The sequence below is a fragment of the Apteryx mantelli genome, chromosome 3 (genome assembly GCF_036417845.1).
Source record: "Apteryx mantelli isolate bAptMan1 chromosome 3, bAptMan1.hap1, whole genome shotgun sequence".
NCBI classification, from domain to species: Eukaryota; Metazoa; Chordata; class Aves; order Apterygiformes; family Apterygidae; genus Apteryx; species Apteryx mantelli.
Genome location: NC_089980.1, coordinates 56,883,641 through 56,907,712, shown reverse-complemented (window position 1 = coordinate 56,907,712; position 24,072 = coordinate 56,883,641). Strand labels below are relative to the sequence as shown.

The 24,072-nt window shown below is 42.8% G+C and overlaps 2 protein-coding genes across 5 annotated transcripts; one reads left to right on the top strand and one right to left on the bottom strand.

The window, feature by feature from the left end:
* Window positions 1–503: 503 nt before the first annotated feature.
* On the bottom strand, window positions 504–10,082 carry SPRTN (SprT-like N-terminal domain). 4 transcript variants are annotated; one of them, XM_067293452.1, is made up of 6 exons: window positions 9,765–10,082; window positions 8,123–8,222; window positions 7,143–7,271; window positions 5,932–6,199; window positions 5,545–5,639; window positions 504–939 (listed from the first exon to the last, which is right to left on the bottom strand). In XM_067293452.1, exons 1-6 carry the CDS (start codon window positions 10,028–10,030, stop codon window positions 763–765), a joined length of 1,035 nt encoding a protein of 344 aa, XP_067149553.1. In that variant the 5' UTR covers window positions 10,031–10,082; the 3' UTR covers window positions 504–762. The 4 variants fall into 4 exon arrangements, with proteins under 4 accessions (XP_067149553.1, XP_013801546.2, XP_067149551.1 ...); XM_013946092.2 differs by lacking the exon at window positions 504–939 and adding an exon at window positions 946–1,054; XM_067293450.1 differs by lacking the exon at window positions 504–939 and having other exon boundaries at window positions 3,193–5,639.
* Window positions 10,083–10,501: 419 nt separating this feature from the next.
* EXOC8 (exocyst complex component 8) lies at window positions 10,502–13,923 on the top strand. Its single transcript, XM_067293449.1, has 2 exons — window positions 10,502–12,054; window positions 12,721–13,923. Exons 1-2 carry the CDS (start codon window positions 10,534–10,536, stop codon window positions 13,327–13,329), a joined length of 2,130 nt encoding a protein of 709 aa, XP_067149550.1. The 5' UTR covers window positions 10,502–10,533; the 3' UTR covers window positions 13,330–13,923.
* Window positions 13,924–24,072: the final 10,149 nt, after the last annotated feature.

Sequence of the window (24,072 nt, the reverse complement as noted above, 5' to 3'; positions counted from 1 at the left end):
TTTCAGTACACTGGAGGCAGGATTTATTGTTCATGTACACCACAAAAAGATGCCTTTTGGATTGTTCATTGAACTCCAAGCTAGAAGAAGGAGCTACTGTTTCAAGTTGCACGTGTGGTAGTGGAAAGAAACATTCACAGAAAACCCTGCTAACTGTAAATTTTACTTCTCAACCTGGTTGCAGCCCCCCCTCCTCCCCCACCATTCCTCTTTTAACTTGTTTGTGGTCTAGTCTGTTGTCCTGCTGGTAAGTCTTCGGCCTGGATGGCAGCTATAGGTGAACTAAGAACCCACTCATTCTGGCTGTTTCTTTCCTATACAGGTTGGAAGCAGATGAAATGTATTCAGAAGTGTAAGGAGTGCCATCTGCTGGCATACTGCAGCATCCCCACTCCCAGCACAGCATGACTAGCTCCTGACAACATTGCATCTTAGCATCGTCTTGTTTATATATATATATATATATATATATACACATGCATCTATCTATATATATACACACACACAAAGACTGTAAAGACTTGCATTTCTCTAAGTTCTTATATGGAAAATTGCTTATTTAAGCTTAGAGATGTCAAAGCAGCTATAATAACCCAGATACAACTGAGAACAGAAGTATTTTAGTGAAAAATTCATGAATGCTCACTAGCATGCAAAAACCAGGTGAGTTAGCAGCAACTATTTCACTTCTGGTATTAGTGTGTCAGGCAACAACAACCATATGATCATAGGGTGACTTCAGGAGGTCATCTAGTACAACCATTAGCCATTCAGATTAAGACTGTGCCCTGGTATAGCTGATGCGTGGATACCTGCTTCAACGATGACCATCTCCAGCCCAGTGGAGAGATGAAGCAAACAGCTGTGGTGATAAATTTGTTGAAATTCTGCAGCAAGAGTAGTCTGTGGTCTCCTGTCTTCACTGTGAATTGCTCCAGCCTACTTAGAAGAATGTCTGTCTCAGTTTCTCTCAGAAACTCATCACTTGCTCTTTCTTGCTGTTATCTTCTGGTGCAATGTAACTTATTTTACACTGAGGATGTATAGGGTTGCTCTGTATGTATGGAAAATGCAACAGACCCAAATGGCTTCAGAAGAATGCATAAAGAAGAAAATCTTTGCAAGAAATTGCATCTTTGCTGTTGCAGGAAGAGAAGCCTGAAGTTCAAATAGCTGCTTAGCATTTCTGGAATTATTCACTAGCTATTCAGCTATCACTAAAACCTCTCTAGCCTTCAGTTTTGTAAAACACATTGTTACCCAGTATGCCTTATTACTAACACTGGTAGAGCAGCAGGTAGCATGGCAGTGTAAGCACAGTTAGTTGTTCTCTTGAAAACTTACCTAGGCAGGGGGCCTGAGTAACTGATTTCTATGCTGTTCAATGAGCAGTACCAGCCCTGAACAAGAAGTGTACGTCCACCTAGACATAAATAGCCTGCTCATCAGCTTGCTCACAGGAATTAGGGTTGAACCTATTGTCAAAATACACTTTCCATATGATCTAGATACCCCAACTGGGTAAAATACGGGTTGAGAGAAGGTAAAGTTATAGGTGAACAACACATTCTCACTTTTAAACATGTTATTCCTGTTATGCATCTTCCTGCAAGAATATCCGAGTTTTATTAAGCTGGAGAAAAATTCTATTTCCAACTCCTTCATCAAAACTCATTAAGTATTACAAAAACTTCCTAGACAGTATTTCCATAAAAAGGAAAAATATTTGGTCTTTAGGATTTCTTGCCTGATGAACAATTTTAATGCAGCTTTAGAGCATTCTCTTTAATAATAATGAAATAGTTAAGTAATCCCTATTTAGATACATTTAACCTCTAGAAATAAGGTTATTTATTTGAATTGTTCTGAGTAATTCCAGTACTCCACTGCAGAATGAGATTGCTTTTGCTTTCAGTTTGTAGAACCATTTGCTGGCAGATAGCATGCATATGTTTGAGCTCTTTCATGCTTCATTGGTCTCAAATGTCAAGCACATGCATTTGTTTCTCAAATTTCCAGTCAGCCAACTTATTTTGCAGTACAGTGAAGCACGAGTTGTTCAAGATTTGTTACTCTACTAGCTTGCGTTACTAGGCAGCATCCAAGTTCACTCAGGACAAGGACAAATCTAATACAAAAAGCAACGTTTTTCATCTCTGACTCAAATCTATTAGCATATTTTAAAAGCATACTTGGTACTTATTGCTATAGTGGTGGGAAGGACATTACATTCAGAATCAGCATTTGCAGCAACATACCACAAAGAGGCCACGACCTGATAATAACACCCTGCAGTACGTAGGAATTACACAGCCTACCCACCAGCTCTTTCAGTTACCTGCATCTCTGTGCATGAGAGAACCTGGTATCACAGTATTTTATTTTAAAAGCTTACATGGGCAGGTGAGATGTTTTTCCACAGCTGGTCAAGAATTGCTCAATTTTTTTGAAAAAATATCTATTTTTAGGGCAGGTACTAAGACATTTGTACATTTGAGACAGGACTTTCCTATAGCTTAAGGGTTTTTTTTCCCCCTTGATAGGCTATACTGATCACTGAATTCTACAGATCAACTCCCACATTTGCTTTCTATTTGATGTGATATAAACACTGTTAAAAAAATTAGAAAAAATTCCATTTGAAAATGAAAATGCATTTGATATACCATAATCCTCCTTTCGCCTTTACTATCATTAATTTCCTTGTTAGGTCTTTCCCATTGCAGCTGATAAGAACAATAGCAAGGCAAACACTACTCAAAAAAGTTTCATGATACAAGAGACCATTACAGTCAAGTTCTTGTCTTAAAAAAAGATATAATAGTACAGGTATTTTTGAGCAGTATTGTCCTTCCAAATGTCATGTTTCACTAGGAACTGATAAATACTGCAGTTTTAAGAGGAAAGTATGGAAAATTAACATGTCAAATCAAGTTTTAAGATCAGGATTTGTGAAATCACTGTTTTCCACAGAAGTCCAACACAAGTGAAATGGTACTAGACATAAGATGGAGAAGTCAGAGGTCAATACAGTCTTACTTACCAATGAGTGTTTTTTAAAGGGGAAATTTAAGAGGGAAATATGTTGCTACAGAAGGGATCTATTAAAACAGAATTTCGTTGGATATACAAATAAGCCCACTGATGAGTAACACAAAATGGCCACAACTGGCACGTAAAAAACAGGCTTAATGAGAATTTAAAATTCATCATCCGTTTATTTAGAATATGCAAGAACATTCCAATTCACATTAAACATCTGTAGTGTCAGTATTTTTTAAATATGATGTATTTTTCTAAAGTAACATCTAAGGTATTCTTAGGGTTTTTTTAAGATTGAAGTTCAAAGTTAGGTATTATTTGTCAAATTCCATTGCACCCAATTTACTTTCAATCTCAAAAGTGCACTGCAGATAGATAACTTTATACAAAGGCAAAAATATGGGAACTCATGGCTAATACAGCCCTTTAACATTGCAACAACAATACTGTATGAAACAGCATAATTTTTTTTCCTTTTATCAAAAATATTTATAACCAGTTTTACAAGTAAGGAATCAATCAAGTTGTCTGCTTAGCCAGTTAAATACTTTCAGTGCAGCAAGAAAACTGTAAATATTTTAGAAGTTTATATAGAATACATGGCTGCTCAGCGTTCATAAATACTAAAATCATTGTGCTGTAAGATATTAACACCGATCTGGCTGGTGTATGGAAGCAGCAAAACAAAAATTGTCAGCTGAGGTCAATCTAATGCCATTTCAGGCTGTAAAGCACTGGAAATTTAAACTGGAAACTGAAAAATAATGAAGATTTTTATGACAGGGCCAGAAACAGTCTTTCCCAGTTTTGCTACCAATATTCTTCAGAACTTTTACTTATCAGTGTCTGCCCATGGAGATCAATTACTCATGTACATAATACTTTTATCCTAAAATCTACCGAACTTTCAATGCAGGCAGAATTTGTATGGAACATCAGAAAAAGAGGATGGAGAACCTAGCTAGATGCTGATTAGTTGACCAAAGGACACACAGAAGAGTGAAGTTCATTAGTTTCCATTTGACCATTCCAAACATTTAAATCCTTTTGAAAACAAGCTCTTAATGATTACTTCTTTTTCTTTTTCTTTCTAAATTGAGTATGTAAGCATAGAGCCTTCTCCTTGTCCACCCAAGTATCTTGGGCTTGATTTCTCAGAATCTTCATTTCCTTTCTGGATTTTCTTTTCATGCTCCTATCCATCTATTAAACCTAAATGGATATTTTGCTATGTTTTTGATGTCTACGCCTTTCCCATCTTTGAGTGAGAATCCCAAATATACGTTTTCCTCGTATCTATCTTTTCAAAAAGGTCACGGGTGAAAATGACCACCTGAGAGTGTAGTTGTGTAAATGTAGAATATTTGCTGTTCTAAAAATACCCACTATTTAATTACATTGAAGTAAACAGAAGAAAAAAATCTTCCATTATAGGTGGTTACATTTAAGAATGACAAAAATACGTTAAAAAACATACAGGGGTTTTAAGAAAGAACAAAGATAAATTAGTACAATTAAAAAATGTCTTAATTTTAAAAACTGCCTTGTGAATACGCAGTTTAGCAAGTATTCACCTTCTCTTGCAATACCTGGGTTCTGCAGGAAAATGTTAGCACAAACATCCACCTAGTGAAACATGAGCATTAGGCTCTTTGGAACACAAGGAGCAACTAGATTCTTAGTCAGTTCTAATGTACAACTTCACAAAATTCAAATTGGCATGTTGACAGTAATTTAAATTACAGTTTGGGACAGACACATGGGAAAAGAAGTGCAACTGAACAAACCCTGAACAAAGTAGTTCAAGCAACGGTTTCAGTCCTGGGTTATTTTTTTGAGACTGCTTTCCAGAAGTATCTATACAAGACAAGAGTCTAGGTGTTTATTTATTTTAGACTCCAAAACCTCTGTCTGGCACACAGGACAACTGACTTTTTCATCCTGCCTTACAGCAGGGCTGGAACTTGCAGCGGACACTGCAGATTTAGCTTCTGTTTTCATGGTTGTATTTATTCTTAAAGTGCCATCAGTGCTCTCTTTTTTTATAAAATAGTTTTCAAAGGCGGTTTTGTCTTCCTTTTTTGGCCATTGCTGCAGTGTACTAGTACATTCCAAGCTTCTTTTTCTATTGGATACAACCTGAGCTGTTGCAGTGTGCTCATAACAAGTTTGTTTAGGTGCCCTGTTATGGCACGGCAAAACCCTCTTCCCTTTTGTAGGGCCTTGGTTTGATTTTTCTTCTGTAACACGAGCAATTTTAACAGGCGATCCATTAACATTCTGGTAAGCTTTTGTGTTAGCAACGGAAAGCTTAGGAAACTCACGCTTGGAAGCAAAGTTAGTTTTCTCTCTGGCATCATCAGTATAAAGTGGAAAGAAGATGCCATTACGGGGTGATTTTTCAAATTTTATCTCATTTTTAGGGATTGGTATTGTGCTTCCTAATGAACGATGCTGTGAACTGGATGTTTCACCATTTTTAACACTGCTGCTGAAACTTACACTTTTCTCTGAGAGTCCACTGTCTTCTCCTCCAAGCAGATACCCCTTTCCACTGAAAGGAATCACATTTTGCGCATCACCCATGTGTATCTTGCCTGAAAAATATGAAAATTTAGTAACTTTTTCATACATAAACCATGGGCTCAGTATTTTGTGCTTTATCTGAAAAATCTGCTGTTTGAAAACAGTGTAGCAAAATAAACCGTTTGCAAACAATTAAGCTAAAAAAGAGCCTAGAAAAACACAAATAAAAGGGGTCCTGTTCTTTGTTATATTATAGTAATATCGAATACAAAGCTCATGCAGTGGTTGATCTGTATTTGTTCAAGGAAATGTTTGGACAAGAACAGTTTGGAAAGGAAAAAAGGTAAGAACTATGTCAAATACCTTTGTTATTTGATTTGGAATTTGAAAGTTTTGCTGGCTGGGTTTTCTCTTTGGCTTTCTTGGAAAAGTTTTCTGGTTCCTTCACTTTCGTGAATGTACCTCCACATGTCTCTTGATGCTCAACCCACCAAAAGTCTCGTGCAGAGGGTGCTCTATTCATTGAACGTTTCACATATCCAAAATAAGGTCTCCTGTTTTGACAGGGGCCATTGCATCGCCACCAATGCTGGCGATACAAATCCACCTCATCATGAAAATTATGATAAATCTAGGTTAAAAAAAAAAAAAGCCAGTAATTCAGAAAATTTCTGATTTTATAAGTCTTGAGATTAATCACTAGGTCTACATTTTTTTTAAAATGCAATAGCACTCCATTCCTTTGTAATACAGGTCATCAAACCTAAAGTCCTCCTGCATGCCAAGAAGGAAAAAAATTGTCTGCTAATGGATTGACACACTACAAAAAGCCCTTCTCAAAGTGTTGTCTTCCAAAATAAACAAAATTTATTATACTGGTAAACCTGAATATTGACAACTGGTCTGCGATTTGAGAAGTGCTTGCATTGTTCTGAAGTTTATCCCTCTCTGACAATTTTTTTTTCTACCACTGTTGTGAGAAACAACTTCTCCCTCTCTCCATGTCCTGGTTTTACATTTTAATCCCCAAGATACATAACCTTCATGACTTTTACATTATGTGCTGTTTAGAATGCACTGTATACAATATAAGAGTTTTAAAAAACAAACTGAAAGAGCAGTAAAACAGTGTAACAAAATAAATTCTCACTTCATCATCTTAACTGATCTTGTTGGAGACATGAATTTTAAATACCATGTTCATCCACCCATTAGCCCCTACTGAGACAAATCTGAAGTAAAACAGATTAATGAGTTCAGAGGACAGAAGTTCAGAATAAATTACTTCAAGTTTAAAACAAACTTAAAAGGAAAATACTTTCAGGGGGCATATTTGAGAATTATATGATTTTAAGAACCCTCCACATCTTCCCCAGCATGTTCCCTCCACCATTACCAACAAAATAACTACTGAACTGGCAAGCAGTTTGATGCAAATATGTATTGGTGCCAACTGTGGAGTGTCTACTAAGGAATACAAGTGTATTAATCATACTACATTTCAAATATTCAAACACATGGTACCAAAATAGGAAAAAAGTTGTATTATGTAACATGAAGTGGATTATGCTTACTGTGACATTGGCTCCAGTCAAGCGATTAATGCGATGCATATGTTTGCGGAACTCTGGCCCATGAGATTCATGATCTTTGTCATTATTAGTAACAAACAGGAGGGCATGGATCATTTCATGTAACAGTGTCTGAAACAAGGCTAATCATTAGCTATTTACTGAAAAGCACTGCATATAATTTCTAAATTAAGCTGGAAGCATTTTTTAATTTATGCTACTTTACATTCATCTTAGTACTAATCTTATTCTCATGCACTCACTTGTTAAATCTCGGTCATAGAAACATAATACTTATTTTACCTGCCAAATCAAATCAACTATTTCCATACAACCTTAACATGCTAAAGAATGTTATTTTAACATGTGACTCTCCAAGAAGTAGAAATAATCCCCTAACTCAAGTCAGATCTTCAAAAAGATCACCCCCTCCCCACCACTAAACAAAAGAGATACTTTTGAGAAGAATGCAGAAACTCTACAGCACTTCTGTTCATTAAGCAAATCCAAATGTTGAGCCAACTCATACAAGCAGACCTGGCAGAGGCATGAAAAGCAACGCAAAGTTATGTTCACAGTCATATCCTATGTCCTTATTTTCTGTTAATGGCCTTTAACCTAAAAGGTGAAACTAAAGCCATTTTCTGGTTGTGCTTTCAAGGCACATTTGTGATTTTGATATTGTAGGATAGCTTAGGAGCTAAAAAAAGTCTTTTCCCCCTTTATAAAGTCAGTAAAATAAACAAGTGACTGTAGACTCCCACTCAAGAGTTGCCCATTTAGAAACATACAACTGAGGATACTGTAATGTTGCCCACATAAGCAACAGAAACACAGTGATAAAGTCACCGCTATTTTACAATCTATAAGTCACTGCTCATAAGAATACCATCATGAAATGTAAAACGTGGGGGGGGGGGAGAGTGGCAGTGGGGAAAGGTTAATACATTTTATGCACATATTCATGAATCATCTTCAAATACCTCAACAAGATCCTTCCTTGGTCTTAACTTCAGGAGTGGCTCACTTAGACGAATGGAACACATTCCACCTTTTCCTTCATAACTACACACTCCTGCACAGCTGAAAGAGAGGCGGAAACAAAATATAAGAGTTACTTTTTTCTGTAGTATGTGAAGAAAATTGAGAATTGGAGTTAAAATGCCGGCCCCTTTCAACACATGCTAAATAACTTAGAATAAGAAAGACTGTTAGAAGCTACTTGAAGAACTCAACCTCGTTAACCAAGAAAAAAGCAGCAGCAAATTCTTCAGAATAAGCTGTTTGAGCTACCAGAAGCTCAACTGTAATTTATTAGATCTCTTACAATCACTTAATTTGAAGCTAACAATCCTGAAAATCACAATAGAATGTTCCAAGCTCATTTGTTCAGGAGGCAAATTAACATTTTCATTAAGACTCCAGATGGAGTGAAAAACATAAAACAGAGACCACTGTTTCACAGCAGCCAACTCTGACCTAGCTGCTGGTTGCTGCAGTTCACCCCTCAGCTGCACGCTCTCCCCCACATTTTGACTCTTACTGGACCTTTACATGGTCACTTCAGCACAGTAACACAGCAGAAAACATTTCTTTTTTGTTGTTGTGGGATTAGTTTTCTGTAAGTGCAGTATATCCAAATATTTCCAAATGTCCAAAAAGCACTACAATCAGTAAAGGACAAGAAGGGGAAGGACTCCGACATCCTGCAACCCTATCAGCTGATCTGCTGCAGAACTGCAACTTCTTTTTTTTTTTTTGGGGGGGGGGGCATCTCAGATTTAATATGTATTCCCCTAAACCTACTCTAAGCCTTATTAATATGCTATTACCACTTCACATTTGCTTTTCTACCATGTTGTAAAACTATCAAAGGAATTCAGAATAGCAACAAAAATAACAGCAATAGAAGTATGCTTATGTAAGTTTTAAAATACATAATTTAAGACCAATTTATTTATTCCACTATAAAAATTTTGTCTGCACACCGAGAAAGCCATTTATGGCTGCCAAAGCTAACAAATGAAAGTCAAAATAGATACAGTAACAGAACCACATCCTGAGCAGAGGTACAACCTATGTGAGAAAATTCGAATACCTGGAACTTAAGCTGTCTGTGGAATTGGTAAGTCTTTTCTACTAAGACACAGTTAGCAACAGCCTATAGTTACAAGCGACAGGTCGATTTTCCCCCTTTCCCCCAAAATCTAAGACCTTACTATTAGATAAGTCATTGCTTACTTGATGAGCCACAACCTTCACCAAAGGCTCTGACACAGCAATAACAAACTGCTTGGATCGCTCACGAAAAGCATCTCAGCTCATTCATGACAGCCCAAATCTCTGTCAGCGGGAAACGCGACGCCAGTGAAAGCAACTCGCCATCGCTGCTCTAGTGGCTCAGGAAGGACCGGCTTCTGGGTCCCGCCACTTCGCGCCCTTTTCTGGCCACCCCCCGCGTACTTCGGCTCCCCCTCAGGCGGCCGCTTTCCCTCCAGGCCGGCGAGGCGGAGGGGCAGGGGACACTCACACGGACGCGGCCGAGGGCCCTGGGCTCCCCTCAAAACCAACAGGCACACGAAGCAGACCCACCCCTACAACCACCTCCCCCAGCCGTTACCGTACAGGGTCATACGCGGGCTCCACGACACCTCCACCGCCGTCAGGCGCCCCCAGAAGAGCGCCTCGTTGAACTGCACGAAGAGGCCGTGCACGTCGGGGCTGGGGTCCAGCAGCTCCCAGGCCTCGTCCACCACCGAGAGCGGCCGAAGCAGCGAGGAGTCCAGCGAAGCCTCAGGGCACGCAGCAGCAGCGGCGGCCGCCTCCGTGTCCTCCGCCTCCCACAGCTCCTGGAGCTGCAGCGCCAGTACGAAGTCGTCATCCTCCTCCATCCTGAGCAGCAGCGCCGCCGCGCGCCACCCGCTCAACAGCCGCCGCCGCCGCGGCCCGGTACCCGCTCAGCCCCTGCGCGCGCGCACGCACGCAAGCACCAAGGCAACTCAAGCCGAACGCACGCGCAACGCGCCACAAACGACACGCCGCCGCCACCCCGCTCCGACTGCGCATGCGCTAGCCCCAGCGGCTCGCTCCCTCGCGCTGTTTTTCCCCGCCGGGCGCATGCGCGAGGCCGTCCCGGCGCGCGACTCCTCCCCTCGCGGCGGCGCGCACGCTCGCCAGGGCCGGGAGAGGGGTGGGGGGGCGCTTCTGCGGCGCCTGCGCCTCGCGTCGCTCTGAGCCGGGGCGCGTGCGCGGCGGCGCGGCCATGCTGGCGCAGGCGGCCTACGTGCCGCTGTGCGCAGGCGCGGCAGCGGTCTTCCTGGCGGCGGCGGCGGCTGGTGGCTGGTGGCGGCGCGGCGCGGCGCGGCGCGGCGGGCTCGCCGCCGTGACAGCGGCGATGGCGATGGCGCTGTCGCTGGGCGAAGGCGGCGGGAGCCGGCTGCGGCGGCAGCTGGAGTCGGGGGGCTTCGCGGCGGCCGAGTACGTGAAGCAGCTGTCGCAGCAGTCGGACGGCGACCGGGACCTGCAGGAGCACCGGCAGCGCATCCAGGCGCTGAGCGAGGAGACGGCGCAGAGCCTGAAGCGCAACGTCTACCAGAACTACCGGCAGTTCATCGAGACGGCGCGTGAGATCAGCTACCTGGAGAGCGAGATGTACCAGCTCAGCCACATCCTCACCGAGCAGAAGGGCATCATGGAGGCCATCACCCAGGCCCTGCTCCTCCAGGCTGACCGCGACGACCCCGCCCTGGGCGCCCGCCGTGCCGCCGCCGCCGACCCCTTCCTGCCCCTCTCGGCCAAGGAGGCGGCGGCCAGCGAGGAGGGTCGGCAGCGCACCCTCACCACCCTCCTGGAGAAGGTGGAGGGCTGCCGTGACCTGCTGCCCGAGAGCCCCGGCAAGTACCTGGTGTACAACGGCGACCTGCTGGAGTACGATGCCGACCACATGGCGCAGATCCAGCGGGTGCACGCCTTCCTCATGAACGACTGTCTGCTCGTGGCCACGGCCCTGCCCAACCGCCGCGGTGCCTACCGCTACGATGCCCTCTACCCCCTCGACGGGCTTGCTGTGGTCAACGTCAAGGACAACCCGCCTATGAAGGACATGTTCAAGCTGCTCATGTTCCCCGAGAGCCGCATCTTCCAGGCTGAGAACGCCAAAATCAAGAAGGAGTGGCTGGAGGTGCTGGAGGAGACCAAGCGCAACCGGGCCCTCAGCGAGAAGCGCCGGCTGGAGCAGGAGGCCCTGCCCCAGCCCGCCCCAACACCCCCTGAATCCACCAACCCCTTTGAGGAGGATGAGGAGGAGGATGAGGAGCCCCCTGCTGAGGAGGAGATGGTCGACCTCTCTCTTGAGTGGATCCAGGAGCTACCCGAGGACCTGGACGTCTGCATTGCTCAGCGGGACTTTGAGGGGGCGGTGGATCTCCTGGATAAACTCAACGAGTACTTGGGGGACAAGCCTGTGAGCCAGCCTGTGAAGGAGCTGCGGGCCAAGGTGGATGAGCGGGTCCGGCAGCTCACGGACGTGCTGGTGTTTGAGCTGTCTCCAGACCGCTCGCTGCGAGGAGGGCCACGGGCCACCCGCCGGGCTGTATCCCAGCTTATTCGCTTGGGCCAGTCCACCAAGGCATGCGAGCTCTTCCTGAAGAACCGGGCAGCTGCTGTGCGCACGGCCATCCGACAGCTGCGCATTGAAGGTGCCACACTACTCTACATCCACAAGCTCTGCCATGTCTTTTTCACCAGCCTCCTAGAGACGGCAAAAGAGTTTGAAACGGACTTCGCTGGCAACAACGGCTGCTACTCTGCCTTCGTTGTGTGGGCCCGTTCTTCCATGAGGATGTTTGTAGATGCCTTCAGTAAGCAGGTATTCGACAGTAAAGAGAGCTTGTCGACTGCAGCGGAGTGTGTGAAGGTAAGAGTGAAAGGAAGGTGGTGTGATATGATGGACTAAGCAAAGGGTGGAAAGCTTGTAACCCCCCATTTCTAACCCTAGCTCAGTTGTTGACTCTGAGCCCATTGCTTGAAAAAGTTTCCCACTTTGAAAAGTTAATGTCATTCATTTGGGGTTTGTTTGTTTGTTTCCAATTTAACAACAAAAAAAAAGCATTAAGATTGAAGTACAGAGCAAGAAAAAAATTGCCCTTGGAAGAAATGCAAAATGTGTTCATTCTTAATTTGCCTTTAACTGGTAGGAGATCCTTAAATTTACGTAAGGTTTATCTGAATGATGAGTATTGTGAACACTTTTGTTTGTTTTCCAAGCCTTTACTGGACTATATTTTCTTAATTTTTTTAAAGTACTTCAAGAAGTCCTTAATTTCTCAGGTTATGATATCTCTCAGCCACTAATAGGAAGAAAAAAAGGTTTCTAATGAAGTTGTCTGTAGTATTTTTGACAGGCAAGGTTTGTCTCTCAGTTACTGCTTTCTCATTAAAAAGGAGTTTCTTAAGGTAAGAGAAATCTGTAAAACATAACTAACACTTTTCAATTTTGGGGAGTGATGAATTTGATAAACTTTTAAAATGTAAAGGGGGAATGCAAACTGGTAACATGCTTCACTTTTCATTAATACCCAAGGTAGCTAAAGAGCACTGCAAGCAGCTCAGTGAGATTGGACTGGATCTTACCTTCATCATTCATGCCCTTCTGGTAAAGGATATTAAAGGTGCTTTACAGAGCTATAAGGATATCATCATTGAGGCCACCAAGCATCGCAACTCTGAAGAGATGTGGAGAAGGATGAACCTAATGACTCCAGAGGCTCTGGGAAAACTGAGAGAGGAGATGAGAAGCTGCGGGGTAGGCAATTTTGACCAATACACTGGCGATGACTGCTGGGTCAACCTTAGCTATACTGTGGTAGCTTTCACTAAGCAGACTATGGCCTTCTTGGAGGAAGCATTAAAGCTTTACTTTCCAGAGCTGCATATGGTTCTTTTGGAGAGTCTTGTGGAAATCATCCTTGTGGCTGTCCAACATGTTGATTACAGTTTACGGTGTGAACAGGACCCTGAGAAGAAAGCATTCATTAGGCAGAATGCATCCTTCCTTTATGAAACTGTCCTTCCTGTTGTGGAAAAAAGATTTGAGGAAGGAGTTGGAAAGCCAGCCAAACAGCTACAGGATCTGAGAAATGCTTCAAGACTGATGCGTATAAATCCAGAAAGTACCACCTCTGTGGTGTGAAGTGAACTAACTGTTCTCATGGACAGAGTGTGAAAGCACTTACTGAAAATGTTGTACATTAAAAATATGAACTAAGTGTTTTCTGAGTCCCCGAAAAACATGGAAGTCTAACTGCAGCCTTCCTGAAGCTGAAGACTTACAATCAAAGCCTGCAGTGATGAAAACTTCTTTTTTTTTCTTTTTTATTTAAATAAGATTGAAGTCACATGCCCTAGAACAGCATGCCCTTAAGAATGGCTTGTGTAGTGTTTGTGACTTGGGAAATAACATAATATACAATTTTTGGCCAAATAAAATGTTTGTGAAAGTCTTAAATATATGAACACCATACAGCAGGAAAAGATCACTTCTAATCATGTATGAATTCTTTTTTAAGGCAGTGTTCTTGCAGAAGGGGAAGTGCTGAAACACTCCCAGGGTGTGGTATTCGGTGAAGCCTGTCCAACATCCAGATGTGACTCAGCACTGCAGATAAACAACATGGATTTGCACAGTCTGATTTGTTTGGTAGTGATGCAGGCTCTTTAGTTTTTCTGACATACAAAAACTTTGTGTTCACTTCAGAGACAGATCTAAATAAAAAATCTTATTTGAGTAAGTATTTGTGTTTGGATGAAGGGGCTTCTTGTTCTCTTTAATAAGCTGACCTGTCAGCTTAAGTTGCACCTCTCTGAAGACAAAATTTCTACTGTCAGAAACGTTAGTTCCCTTCAGAGAAGTGAGAATAATTTTCTTCCCTTCCCTCTTGCGTTCCCCTTTCTTGTTTTCTCGTGGAATTCATTGTGCTCAAGTCCATTAGGTGTAATATGGTCTCTTGCTTGAGGCACTGTCATAAATGCATTATGGGCCATTACCTACTGGTAGAAACCATAGTTAAGAGGCGTATATGCTCCTGAGAAGTGCCAGGCAGGGTGAGGGTTTTAATCAAGGTACTCTTTTGTCTGGAAGAAGCACCACAGGAGAAAGAGTCTGGAAGTAATGCTTTTCATAAATGACAGTCTTGAAAATATACACTCTAACTCTCCTGAAAGTGTTTGTATTATTCCCTGTAATACAGCAATAACTAAGAAGAGCTATCCTTTTTACACAAAACATGAGGACTGTATTTGGTTGAGAACTCTAATGTAGATGCATCTAATGTAGATGCATTTCAAAGCTAAAATAGCAGTATTCTCCCACATTTAAGTGTGCTTTAGCCCTATGATTGGGAGATTTACAACTGGATTTACATCTGGATTATTCCCAATCTACTTTGTGGCTTGAGTGCCAGGTGAGGGACATTTATGTAAATGCCTGTTTGCTTGGATGAATGGTGATGGCTGTCTCATTCAGTATGTGTCTCTGAAAATAAAATAAGCCAAACCCTATGTGGAGACTGTCTTCAGAAGGCTGTGAGCATCATCTTCCAAGCTGCTTAAACTTCTACTTTAGCACAGACCTTCTTAGTTGTGAGAAAATGATGTTACAATTAATAGCCTTGTATTAGACTCTTAAGTGATCTTAACTGGAATAACTGAGTATCCTATTCCTCTTAACATAAAAGGTTTTGCAATTTGTATGGTGGTAATGAATGCCTCATGACTGCATGAACAAACAAAAGATAAAACCAGTAAAGCATTCTGGGTAGCTGCTTATATTGGAGCCTCTTCATTTTTTTGTATTTTCACACTGCTAGTTGAATGCAGTTTTATTTTCACCTTAATGGCTAGTTTTCATCCTCTTGTTCTTTGGATGCCTTTTGAGCTGTCAGATTTTACAAAGGATCCTACTGCATCTACTCACTTGCTCTCCAATTTTGGGGCATTTTGCTAGCAAATCACTGGAAAAAAAAATGGGCAAGATGTTTCTGGAGGGTAGCTCAGTGCTCTTAGCTAAATTTGATTGAAAACCACTGAAATAGCTATTGCTTTTATCTTAAATTACAGTGATGGTGAGAGTTAGTACTTGTGTGAACATTACCTCTAAGGGAGAGCCACCTGGGTGTTATTTCACTAGTGAATTATCTTTGATATCAGAACCTGGTGAAGTATATTGAAGTAATATATTTTATCTCATCTGTTTAAAGTAGGCAAAGGTAGCAACCAGGCCTTACTTAGCCTAAGAAATGTTTTCAAGTGGATTGTAAGTGAGAGTTCTGCATGATGATGGGTATTCTGGAGGAGAGAGAAAGGGGAGGCTTTTTTTCCCTGAAGAAAAATATACTTTATTGTTTGCTTTACAGCAGAAGAAAGCATCTTTACTTGTGAGCACAGAACAAATACAGATGAGCCTTACATCTTTTTTGTTTGTTTGTTTGCTGTGCAAGAGAAGGGTAACCTGTGGAACTACTCAAGGCTCTGATTGTTAGGTTTGAGGATTTTGTGTAAGAAGCTGAATTATAGATTCCTGATTTCCAGCACTGGCGTGTGATTGAATAGGACGAGAGCTCTGTTCAGGCTTTGGTTACAAGCTGGTAAAGCACATCTTATTCTCATCAGTGGATGAAATGTAGAATATAATTCTGCCATGCACTATGTTACACCTTTGTCACCACACCCTTCTTCAATCTGTTTAGGGCATGTCTGTCCTCCTGATTTGTCTCTGCCATCATCCATGGAGCAGTTGGCTTACATGGAGGTTGATTTTAATGGATCAGGAAATCTGGCCTTTCATTTGGGTGATGAAGTTGTGTTTACATGTCTGTTACAGATCCACAAGGGTGTCTGAATTTTATAAACTGCTGTAGGTAGCATTGATATTCTGTAACTTGTGAATCTATTTAAATCATAATTAAAGGAAAGCAATGATTTAAGGAGAATGGTGTGTAATTAAATTAAACACACATTGTATGTTAATTGTTATCAGATAAAGTCATCATATGCCGAAAGTTATTTTTTAATAAATTTCAGAGTCGCAGACAGCAATTCGGAATGGCGCTTTTCTTTTCCTGAGCTGTACACTTATGGAGATTGTTCAAGTTGGGGTTTGTGGGAACTACTGAATAATACGTTAGCAGTTTTGTTGATTTGGGGAAGTGCTAGTTGTATTTTTGCTAGCGTATTTTCTTCACTTTGAGAGAATTACATATAAAATCTGTTTTCCTTTAGCTGCTATGACAAAATTGTGATGTGTAAAATGAAGATTTTTTTTAATTTAGATGAATTTATGTATCAGAGTTTAATTAATTTAATTAACTTTTCTGAATGGCAAGGAACATATATTAAAAATTTTGGACATATAACACTAGCGGTGTATTTCTGTTTTTATTATATCATGATCAGAAAGAAGATATTGGGGGCCTGGTTCAAAGTTTAAGTCCATTAATAAATTTCCAGTGATGTCAGAGAGCTTCAAGTCAGTGAACATTTGTGAGGGAGATGAAGGAGGCAGGAAAGTGGGTTTTCAGGGGGGTTTAACCCAAATAATGTCACTTCAGTTGCATTCATACAAGGTGGGTGTATGGCTTAAGGTGAAGTTTAAAGAAACCATTCTTCAACACTGTAGATATAACTGTAGAGTTGAGGAGAGGCTCTACCTATATGACTTTGGGTAGATACTTGAGGCCATATCAATGCTAGAACATTGTAATGCCATAATGTTTGTTACCTTGCAGAGTTGATTTTGTCATCAGAGTATGTGCATACTTAAATCCTTAATATGCAGTGCGCTTGGCATCTCACCAGGTGGAGTTTTGTCAGTTTGAGATCTTAGTAAGCTGTGGACAGGCATTGCCATTAAAGCTGTCCCGCTTTGCAATGTGTTTTGGAACATTTTTGTAGTGCACTGTGGGATGAAGATGGTGCACTGAGTAATTTGGATGTTAGGGTTAACATCTTGCAACTCATTGTCTTTGCTTGGTAGCGCTTCTCTTCTGTGTTTTCTAATTTTTACGCTTTAATCTCTTCATGTTTTCTTTCACTCCTATGTCTCTCCACCATTAGCAGGCATCCTGTGGAGGATCTCAGCTTCCCAGCTTTGTGCCTTTTTTTTTTTTTTTTTTTAAAGGTACGTACCAACACCTGACTTGTTCTGCTGCTGAAACATTTTGCTGAACCGCAAATCCCTACAGAGACATGAAAAGCTGCTTGTCCAAGCTTCAGCTCTCACATGATAGCTACCTCTTTATAGCTAAATGGAAGTTGTTCAGTTTAATGACTGCTAATAGTCAACCTTGTGTCACCTATTGTTATCCCTTTACTTCAATATTGGACCGAAGCTCCAAATGAGAGGTCAACCAATCTTGCCCTCATAATGCAGCTTTGCACTCTAACACAATATGCAGAAGGTCCCCACCATCAATCTTCATAACTACATGCAAACTCCTTACATCCGTTTTACTGCACAGCTCCTATGTTTTAACTGGGTTGTTTTTTAATTAAAAATATTAGTAGTTCTGCAAACTCCCAGCATATTTTTCCTAATGAAAGTCAAATCCAGAATCTGGCCTATCCAAAACTGGAAGAGCTTTGTTAATGTAGCTGCAGACACATCCTTTTTGCCTCACCCTAGAGGTTCAAGTGTTCTGATATATATTGATACTTGCATTTTTTTTATATATATATATATATATATATATACAAAAATACACACCTGTAAACTCTGAAAAATGGCGAATAGTTAAACACTGTAAACTGGGCAAACAACACTTTCCAATTATATGTAGTATATTGTTTTTATGAAAATAGATTTATGCCATATGTAATTACAAAGGACCTTAACTAGAATAATAGGTCAGAATTTGCTTGGGCCATCTCAGACACAGAGAGGATTATTACCTATTTAGGGAACTTTGGTAGTGCAACTTTAACATGCCCATGCCCTATAGTACAGTTTTCAACTACAGGATTGCAGTCTGGACTAAATTCTCTGCTACAAATACGCTGAGTTTGACACAGCAGAGAGAAAGTAGCAGAAAGCGTGGCCTGTTGGGCCACTAAACAGCATTCCCCTTCCCAGTGGTTAATGTGACTGATAAGGACACCTTTAAGGCAATTTTAGATCACTTTCTGTGACTCCGTGTTATTTATCCCATCTCCCCCTGCTTCTCACCCAAGCAGAAGATAATACGGGAGGATGCAGAGAATCTTCTCCCAAAACTACTTGATGAGAGCTGTGATGGCACATCATTACCAGTGGAGGTCCCACAAGAGTTCTACATTGGTGAGTGTTACCTCAGTGCAGGCAAAACAGGCATCAACTGTACACGCAAGGAGATACAATTATGTCCAGTTTGTTCTCATAGACCAGTACAAGAGCTGGAAGCACACATGAAAGTCGAGATATTAATCTGTTCATTCAGTGGCAGGAACTGGACTCAGAGGCACGGTCCTAGATTACCCAAAATATAATTTGGCCCTGCAGCTGTTGGGCAGCTGGTTCAGATGTGCTAACATGTTGCACGTTATTATTGAATACACTGCATTAGGAAAGCAGGCCAAGGAGCAAAACAGGTAGAATTAACTTCACCACAGTTTGGGAGGTCCTTGGAGATGCTTGGATTAACGATGATTTCAAATTGTTAAAAAGAAAATCACGTAGCTGTTCGGGTCTTGGCTAGCTGCACCCAGAACAAACATAATTCTTTCTCTGTCCTTCCAGAAAGCTGAATCTGTTCCAAGTTGAGCCAAAGTCAAAATTCTCTTGAAGCTGAAAGAGAGTAAACTGGACCCTTCATGACATGAGGCATGCATACTTAAACACTTGCAAACCTGGGCAAAGCTGATATCTGAACTTCACAGACAGCTGCCAGCCTGACTGTGGGCCAAGGAAAAACCTTGCTTCTAACATTTGTGAACTTCAGTTCTCTGGGCTTTGAGTCATTCCTACTGTTTCTAAAATCACAATTGATAGACAACTGTATGTGCCAATCAGTTTTAACTGTTTGGACTGAGGTTTTTTTTATTACTGCCTTAGAGCACCCCTTCAGTCTGGGGGCTCCTCCTGTTACATTCATTTCCAGTTGTCTGGACTCAGTTTTAACAATAGGAAGGAGCCCAGCTCCCTGCCCAGCCCCTGCAGGATGAGGTTGTCAGAAGAGTACTTGAAACTCTCCAGAGAATCCTTCCTTCCTCAGGATTCAGTGACGTTTTCCTCTCAGAATGCGGGTCTCTGATAAGCAGCTCCTGTTCTGCTTTTTTGCCCTAACAGTCGGCAGGATTGTTTATTTTCCCACTCCACAATGTAAGTTCTCCAGCAGAGGCACCAAACTGGCATTGCAGAAGAGGCCAAATTACATGTTGAATTACAATGTTTGTGTCTGTCTTGCATAATTAAGGCCATATACCTCCCCATCTTCACTCACTAATGACAATGTATGTGGAGAGGAGTGGAGCTGGAGGGTTTTCAAAGAAAGATTTGTAATCGTTTTCCTTCAGACCTCCATGCAGCAAGGTGCTTAAGCTCATGCTTAATTTTAAGAGCATAACATGTCTCCCTGAATTTGACAGTACATGACATGTGCTCAGAGTTAATTAGATACTGAAATGCTTCTCTTGTTTGGAACATCAGTCAACTTCTGTTGACTTTAGCAAAACCAACTGGAAAGAAGTGATAGAGGGGCAATACTAGAGCAACAGTAGCACGTGAGCAAACCATGCATGCATGTCTGTCACACCTCTATTTTAGTGTGACAAACTGTAGTACCAAAAATGCCTTCCTTCTAGGCTTCCTCTTCGGAGGGGACAGTATGGTCCATAAATCACCAGCGTTGCAACTTCCCAGGAGGCAGCAACAGTAGAGTTTGGTGTGCTAAAATCAAGTTGTTTCACCTGACTGAGTGTAGCATGTGACACCACACATGGGGTGGAGGAGATGCCCTCCTGAAAATTAAGACAGCTTAAGGAAAGGTGCACAGTGATGGTGAATCAGCTGGCTGTTTTAGGATGTGGTTTCACTTGAATAGGACACCAATGAAGGCAGGCCCCCGGGGCAGCAGTCACAACCTTCCCCCCACACTTCCATCTCCCAAGGCTCGTCCCCAGTATTCACTCCTCCCACCTTGCCTGAGACAGGTTTCCCCCTCCTCATGGGGGTTAGGACCCATCTTGTTTGCTTGGACACAAGTGATTTCTGTGAGTAGGCAGAAGGCCTCTGTGTTGCCTGGCATCTTCATGCAGAGCAGCCCCTCTCCTGGTGAGTCTGTAATCAGTGACCATTTTTTGTTTTCCCGCTAAAGTTTATTACCATTTAAATAGTCTTCCAGCCTGTAGCATCCTGGGGGTTTTCTAGCTCTGCTGCTTCACAGTCTGTGAAATTAATTCCCGTAAAATCTTGTCCTCACAGGACAATGATATTGATTTAACCAAACTGGTTTAGAAACTTTTAATAAAACCCTCACAAGACCTTTTGTGGTCTGTTGTGGGCTGTTGGTTTTGAAAACTGGAGCACCTTCTACAGACTCAGCTTATGGTACAATATGCTTACACAGGAAAGTGTTGATTCATAACCAAAATTACAGCACCAAATTCTGCTGTCTGGGGCAATGCTTTTGACTAGCATGGGGTAATTCCAGATTTACCTCAGTGTGTGTTTTTAGGTCTTGAAGATTTAAGGGCCAGACGGCAAATGCCTTTAACCAGGAAGCAATTAATTGCACAAATTTCCTCCTTGCAGTCAGTGTAGCTCTCATCCAGGTAATACTCCCTGTGAGGCAATGGCTCATGCCTGTGCACTATTTTTATTACTGTGTATCTCTGCTAATTAGTTCCTGTTGGATGGTAGGCCAGATTGCTACAGGGATTTCAGATAAAAGTTACAATCAGTTAAGACAATCTAAAGGTAGCTTTAAGAAGAAAAACAAACACTTTGTTTTCCTGCTTTGCTCTTTTTTTTATTTCTGAAGAAAACTCCCAAGCACCATCCATGCTTCTGATGGAAGGCAGGCCTAGGTTTGTGAAGATTATTCCAGTGCTTCAGAGGTCAAGCATGCTGGACCGAGATTTTCCAGAGCACCCTGGTGCTTGTTCACAACATGCCTGATGTAAGAAATATCTCGTTTGTATCTTTTGCACACACCTCACTGCAAAGGATGCAAGTTCTGGTTCTCCCTCACGAATGATGCTCAGCTTCACTTCCAGAAACGTATATGTGTGCCCGGGCAGGGCCAGTCAAGGGAGATGCAGCCCCACATTGACAGTCCCTGGAGGAGCACATACACACAGTGTCTTATAAAACATGGAAGTAGCACTTTGGCTGCACAGCCCCTCCACTGCACATTCAGGTCAGGGACGTTTCCACCCTTACTAACAGTGACGTCAACCTTGTTCACTTTTTCAGACACAAGTCACACATCCTTCCTGTCCTACATGCTGGCCTATAAACTATGAACTCGCTCATTATGCTGCTAGTATTACAATTTATTAGCAGAAGCCTTCCTCTCTGCACACTGGACATACAACTCTTCATGTTTGACTATTATAATTCTATTTACAAAGTTATAAATAACACATTAGCCTGGCTTATGTGCTCATGCAAATCAAGCTATAAACTGGCACATGAATGAAATTAGCTGTCTCCAGATTCACATTCCTGTCACTTATTCAATTATTTGATCAGCATAATTGCTCAGAGCAAAAGCTAATTGGAAAATGACTTGCATTTATTCTCTCTGTAGAGGAGGAGAGGCTTATCGGGTGTTTTACTGCAGGCAGTTCCATTACTTCCTATATTCTGGAGGAAACAAGAAGGTTTTTAACAGAGCCAGGCCCAAACACACAAAGCTTGCTTGCTAACCAGATCCTTTCCTATCCTTAAAGCAGTTCCAGTGTTTTGCCATGAAGGGTTTGAACACATCTATACTGCAGTGTATACTAGTGCCTTGACACATGGATATGGGAATTGTAAACCAACCTTGCCTCCAGGAATCTACAGCACTAGATGTGTCCCTGCTTCTGTATATGTATATTCCTGCTGGTGCTGCAGTTGTCCGTGTTTGCTTCTGCCTATGACAAGATCCCATTTCTGGGAGTCGTTAGGGAGAATGGAAGGGATCAGGAGGCACAAATCCTAAACCAGGCCATATTTCTGTCAATAGCTCCATCATTGTTTGGGTTTGGAATATTTAAGCTGTTTAAGTAACAGAGAAGCAAACTTTTCCAGGCTGTGGGGAGGGGGGGAGGAAATTCATCTGTCAATGCCAACAGTTTGCAAGCTATTGTCTGCAGGCCCTGAGGGGATCTGTGGGTTATCTGTAGGGGAAAGGGAGCTAAGAAAATCAACCCTCTTGTCCATTAGCTTAAATTCATGCCAGAAGGTCTGCACCACTGCTGGAAAATGCTTCTTATTGGGGTCTGCAAATTAAAACAGGGTAAAAGCTAACGATCTATGCAACAAAATGTTTTTCCCTTAGTCTGATGCCTGAACAGTCTGTCAGGGAAGGGAGGACTGACGGGACAACTTCTGCATGTCCACCCTGCCCTGGGATGTGACCTGCTGTCTCTTGCTCCTGCTGTTCATGAGCAGCTCAAGCATCAGTTTTTGTCTGCTTGAAAAGACTCCAGAAATGGTCCATAGGTGATGTAAAGTCTGAGAAACATGCTGTACTTGATCTCACCCCCTGAGTCCTGGCTGTGCTGCTAACACTGCACCGCGTGGTACAGAACAGCTCCAGGAAACTCACTGTGCTGCATGCAGTGTACTAGAGGTTAGTACTGCCTAAATTTGATCAGAAGTAATTAACCATGTGAGTAATTTTTTAGTTCATCTGAAAGGAGATTAAGAGGTGAGTGCAGCACAGTCTATTGGTACATATACCATGACAGTATTTCTGATAGCGACAACAGGATAAAAAGTAGCCCCACCATGTGTAGTAGGAAGTATGCAGGACCTTGGTGGTCCCTAGGGGATGGCAAGTTAGATCCATCATACTGTATGGACGCATAAGTTTGTTGTGCTGCTTAATGCGGATGCTCTGCAGATTGGAAAAGAGGGATGCTGGGGATTTTGGGTGCTGTTCCTGCTAGCAGCTCAGATATACACACATGGCTGCAGTGAGCTGAAAACAAGGACGATGCCAAGGCTTGGTTCCCTGAGAGCGACAGGGGCAAATAGCCCCTGAACCTGATATTGTGATCTCCAAGCTGTGACTAATGGTATAAATTAGTAACCTGATGGCACAACAGGGCATCTTGCCTGGGAAGCGCAGGCTCCTTTGTTGCCAGAGCCTGGCCCAGCCTGGCCCGGCTGCCTGGGACATGTTTCGGCTGGGGCCGGGGGGCTCTCTCCGTGCTTCGCTCTCAGCGCGGCCCCGCCGGCTTCGCTGCCGCCACCGCTGCAGCGGCAGCAGGGGGCGACCGCCACCACCACAACCCGCTGCCGCAACCCGCATCCCCCGTGCAGCACCTCCGGCCCTGCAGCACCGCATGCAGCCCCCCAGCCCTGCAGCCCCCAGCCCTGCCTGCAGCGCAGCATCCCGGCACCTCAGCAGCCCCATGCTCGGCAGCCCCACAGCCCAGGTCCCGCAGCCCAATGCCTCTGCGGCCTGGCCGCGCCAGCCTCTCGGCATCCCAGCCGAGGGCATGCAGCAAGCACAGCCAGCGCGGTGCTGCTGCTCGGGCGCCTGGGTTTCACTGGGGTTCCTGCCCTCAGGGGCACTGGCGGCTCTGTGACCGTGGAAGTGTCTTTAGTTTATACCAGGGCTTTTTGCCTGAGGCCCTGTTATAAGCTGTGCTGGTAGAAGCGCTATTTTGTTGCTGGGAGCTGGAAAACTTTCTAGTGTGGGCTTGCAGAGTCCAAGGAAATGGCTTTACACAGGTGCAAGGTGAAGCC